The 3751-nt window shown below is 30.0% G+C and overlaps 1 protein-coding gene across 1 annotated transcript; it reads left to right on the forward strand.

Annotated features, from left to right (window-relative positions):
• Positions 1–613: 613 nt before the first annotated feature.
• Positions 614–3533, forward strand: LOC131945851 (GTPase IMAP family member 8-like). Its single transcript, XM_059306464.1, has 5 exons — positions 614–634; positions 741–834; positions 1228–1646; positions 2597–3107; positions 3310–3533. Exons 1-5 carry the CDS (start codon positions 614–616, stop codon positions 3531–3533), a joined length of 1269 nt encoding a protein of 422 aa, XP_059162447.1.
• Positions 3534–3751: the final 218 nt, after the last annotated feature.

A 3751-nucleotide genomic window follows, 5' to 3' on the forward strand; every position in this document is an offset into this window, starting at 1 on the left:
GACTGATAGAAAGAATAGCGAAAGTGTTAAATAGAACTAGATAAATGAGGGAAAAGTACAACGGGCACACATTTGACAGTTTTGTCTTTTTCTCTAAACCAAAATCAAATTCAAAGTCACCACCTCAACTGCTTACGAAAAATGTCATTAAAATCGAATGTTCATCTGGATTCGGCATTTTATTCGGATCCGGAAATTTAAACTGAAATAAAGCGTCTAATAACCCAAATTTCAATGCTGATTCTAACGCTGTATATATATATATATATATATATATATATATATATATATATATATATATATATATATATATATATATATATATATATACATATATATATATACATATATATATATATATATATATATATATATATATATATATATATATATATATATATATATATATATATATATATATATATATATATATATATATATATATATATATATAACTTTTCCCGTATTTGTTTTGTATATCTACATTCACTTCTTAAATTAGACATTAAAATTTGTGTCTCTATTATCCATGCCGTCTCTGTTATTGTGTATCGTTTTCGACATTGTAGTTTTTATTCAACAATCAATTTATGTATAGATGCTTAATGTAGAAATGTCCACATTGCTTTATCTGGTAACCTTGATCTACACGTAGTTACATTGAGGTCGTTTACAAGAGTTTCTGTCCTGAGTTGATCAATTGCCAAATGTATAATAAGTATCTGATTATTTTTTTTCAGAGAGCTAATCTTAAACTTCCTGGCAAACTTAGCTTGATCTTAGTTGGAAAAGCAGATAGTGGAAAGAGTGAAACTGGTAATTCCATTATCATGGGTAAAAATCATTTTAAAGCTAGCGTATACCCATCTTCACAAAATTGTGAGTACAATGGTTGCGAAATAACAGTTGCTGACTTACCTGATATATTCTACACACACTCAACTAATGAAGAGAAAACTGAAATGTTTTCTGCTTTAATGCAGAATGTTTTACTGGCAAACACTGATGGATACCATGCCTTTCTTTTTGTCCTAAAACTGGAAACTCCCTTCACACACGAAGAAGAAAAATTTTTCGAGTTTCTTAAAACGAATTTAGGGAGCGATTTCATAAAAAACTATGGCATAATTGTATTGACAATAGGAGAAAATTATAAAACCCAACCATATTTGGACATGACATCGATTTATGAACAAAAAACTTATAAGTTTAAAAAATTATTTGAAGAATGCAATAAAAGACTTGTTTTATTTAATAACTACAATAGTAATGATAACAAAATTTATCAAAGAGATGAGTTATTGGACATTGTAATAGAGTTAAATAATGACGACAAAAAATACACCAAACGCCATTTCATGGAATTAAAGAATGTATTTAAACCTAGTAAGAATATTGCTATGATCACGGTTCCAATCAATACACAAAAACCTGAAAGAACAGAATTGAATCAAACTGTTGGTACAATGAAATCTCATCAAACAATTAGTACTCAAACAGAAATGCAAAAATCAGAAATAGAAGTCCACACTCTTGATAAAAAAAGTCCGATTAGTGAAACTGTGCGGGCAATAGCGCACGATAAAATGATACATGAAAGGAAACATACAGAAACAACAGATCGTAAAAGCTCAGACGACAAAAAGGTACCAAAAAAAGTCTATATATGTTTAGTTAGATTCTTAGTAATCTAGTTCAGTTTGAGATAATAGGATTTCACTGAAACAAAGGGGAATGAAAATAGCAACTATTATTTCATCAAAATTGAGTACCATCAAAATATAATATCATTTGATAGTATCTTTCTTATTTGTGGAGCTAATCATTATATTAGCAGAACTACGCCGCCACTCTCACATCATATCGATCCAAATATCTTTTCTCACTATCGAATAAGTGTGTATTAGAGTTTATTTCATGCAATATCCATTTATTACATAATATTTTTGTTTATTGTCAATTCGTCCCTTGATTCAGATCGTATATACATCATATTGTACTCAGGAGAAAAGTCAGTATAACAAATTGTTTTAATCTATTACATGGTTACAGAGTTACACGGCCATGGAGCAATACAGAATTATACAGACTAATTTTCTTTGCTTATTAACTTTTATTAAATAAAGTACAGCGTAACTCTCGAGCTATCGATTTTCACAACTTTATGGTTGTTTGGATCAAATCCCAAGCCCGTAAATCCAATAGGTATTAATTAAACTCCACTAAATAAACTACAGTGAAGAACTAATATCAAATACGTATTTGAGAGAAAAATTGTAGAACAAAAGGTTGATAATTATGTACGTTCGTGTGTGTGTGTTTGTGCGTGTGCGTTTGTTTATGTACAAACATATTTTTTTTATCAGTAATATTAATCAATGTTAGATTACTAAGATTTTATAACATATTTGGTTAAGGTGTAAATTAAGGATAATAAATATGCATTTTTTTTTTAATTTACTAGCTCCGGAACGCACCCTAATAATATTTGAAAATGGTTAAATGAAAAGTAGATGTTACTTGAGTTCATTAAAATGTTACTAAAAGTTACTTGTTAAATAGATAATGATGTAAATCGTTTCAAAAACTATTTCAGAAACGTTTAGCTTATCCGGAACTGGATCTTATTTTAATAGGTAAATCCGGTAGTGGAAAAAGTGCCACAGGGAACTCAATTTTACGACAGCAGGAATTTAAGGCTCATTGCAAGGCAGACTCTGATGAAAGGTTTCCTCAATACAGAACGACTATAATTGATGGGCGTAACGTTCAAGTTGTTGAGTGCCCCGGTATCATTGACACGGATATTGATAAACGGGGGGGAGTCGAGCGTGTGGTCCGCGCTATACAGAACGCAGTGTTGGCCAACCCCGAGGGTTATCACGCTTTTCTTATTGTGGTCGCCTTTGGTCAGCGTTTTTATAAGCAAGAACTAGATTGCATCAAGATTCTTAAACATATCTTTGGGCAAAATGTCATAAAAACCCACGGTATAATTGTACTAAGTTATGGAGACACATTCAAGCATCACGAGGTAAAAGAAGAAGTGACAATGAAAAAATACTGTGAAAAGCAAACAGGACCGCTTAAAGAACTTCTTATGGAATGTAACAACAGAGTTGTTGTTTTTGATAATTTGACAGAGAATGATTATATAAAAAAGGAACAATTAATATATCTCATTAAAAAAATCGACCTACTAAAAAGCTGCAGACAAATATCACCTGTTTTTGAAAAAGCCATTACATTTACATCAACGCTACAGACAGAAAAAAAAAATGATAATACACCAAAACCTTATTTTACAAGTAATACTTGATGCCAAAAACAAGGAAAATTGGTCAGATATTCTTAACAATATTAAAAATGTAATTAAAGAGCTGTTAAATGAGATTAACAAGAAGCTAGAAACAAAGGAGATACTTGGGCTATTAAAATTGAATATGGTGGAAACAATACGCTACATTGAGTATTGTGCTAAAACATATGAAATGAGTGATGAACTTTTTAAGGAAGTAGAAATTGAATTTTAAAAAATTAAACTCAGGTCAGACGAAGGCTTTTTTCATAAATGTTTACATCAGCTTGAAGAAATGATTGCCAACTTGAAGATTGTGTAAAACATGCTAAACTGATGCTTGGTTACTAATACTGCACATCAAGTGGTTGTTTTTTTTATTTTTGGTTGCTTTGTTACGAATTATAAAGCTATATATTTTAGTATAAATAGGTTTTATTACAATAAAATTTT

Source organism: Physella acuta, unplaced genomic scaffold, assembly GCF_028476545.2.
Source record: "Physella acuta isolate Inbredline_101_S28 unplaced genomic scaffold, ASM2847654v3 ptg000538l, whole genome shotgun sequence".
Lineage (NCBI taxonomy): Eukaryota > Metazoa > Mollusca > Gastropoda > Physidae > Physella > Physella acuta.

Coding starts and splice junctions, on each gene's coding strand:
- LOC131945851 (XM_059306464.1), top strand. CDS start 614: ATGTCCACATTGCTTTATCTG. Junction 1,647..2,596: donor AAAGCTCAGACGACAAAAAG/GTACCAAAAAAA, acceptor AAACTATTTCAG/AAACGTTTAGCTTATCCGGA. Junction 3,108..3,309: donor TAAAGAACTTCTTATGGAAT/GTAACAACAGAG, acceptor TTATTTTACAAG/TAATACTTGATGCCAAAAAC.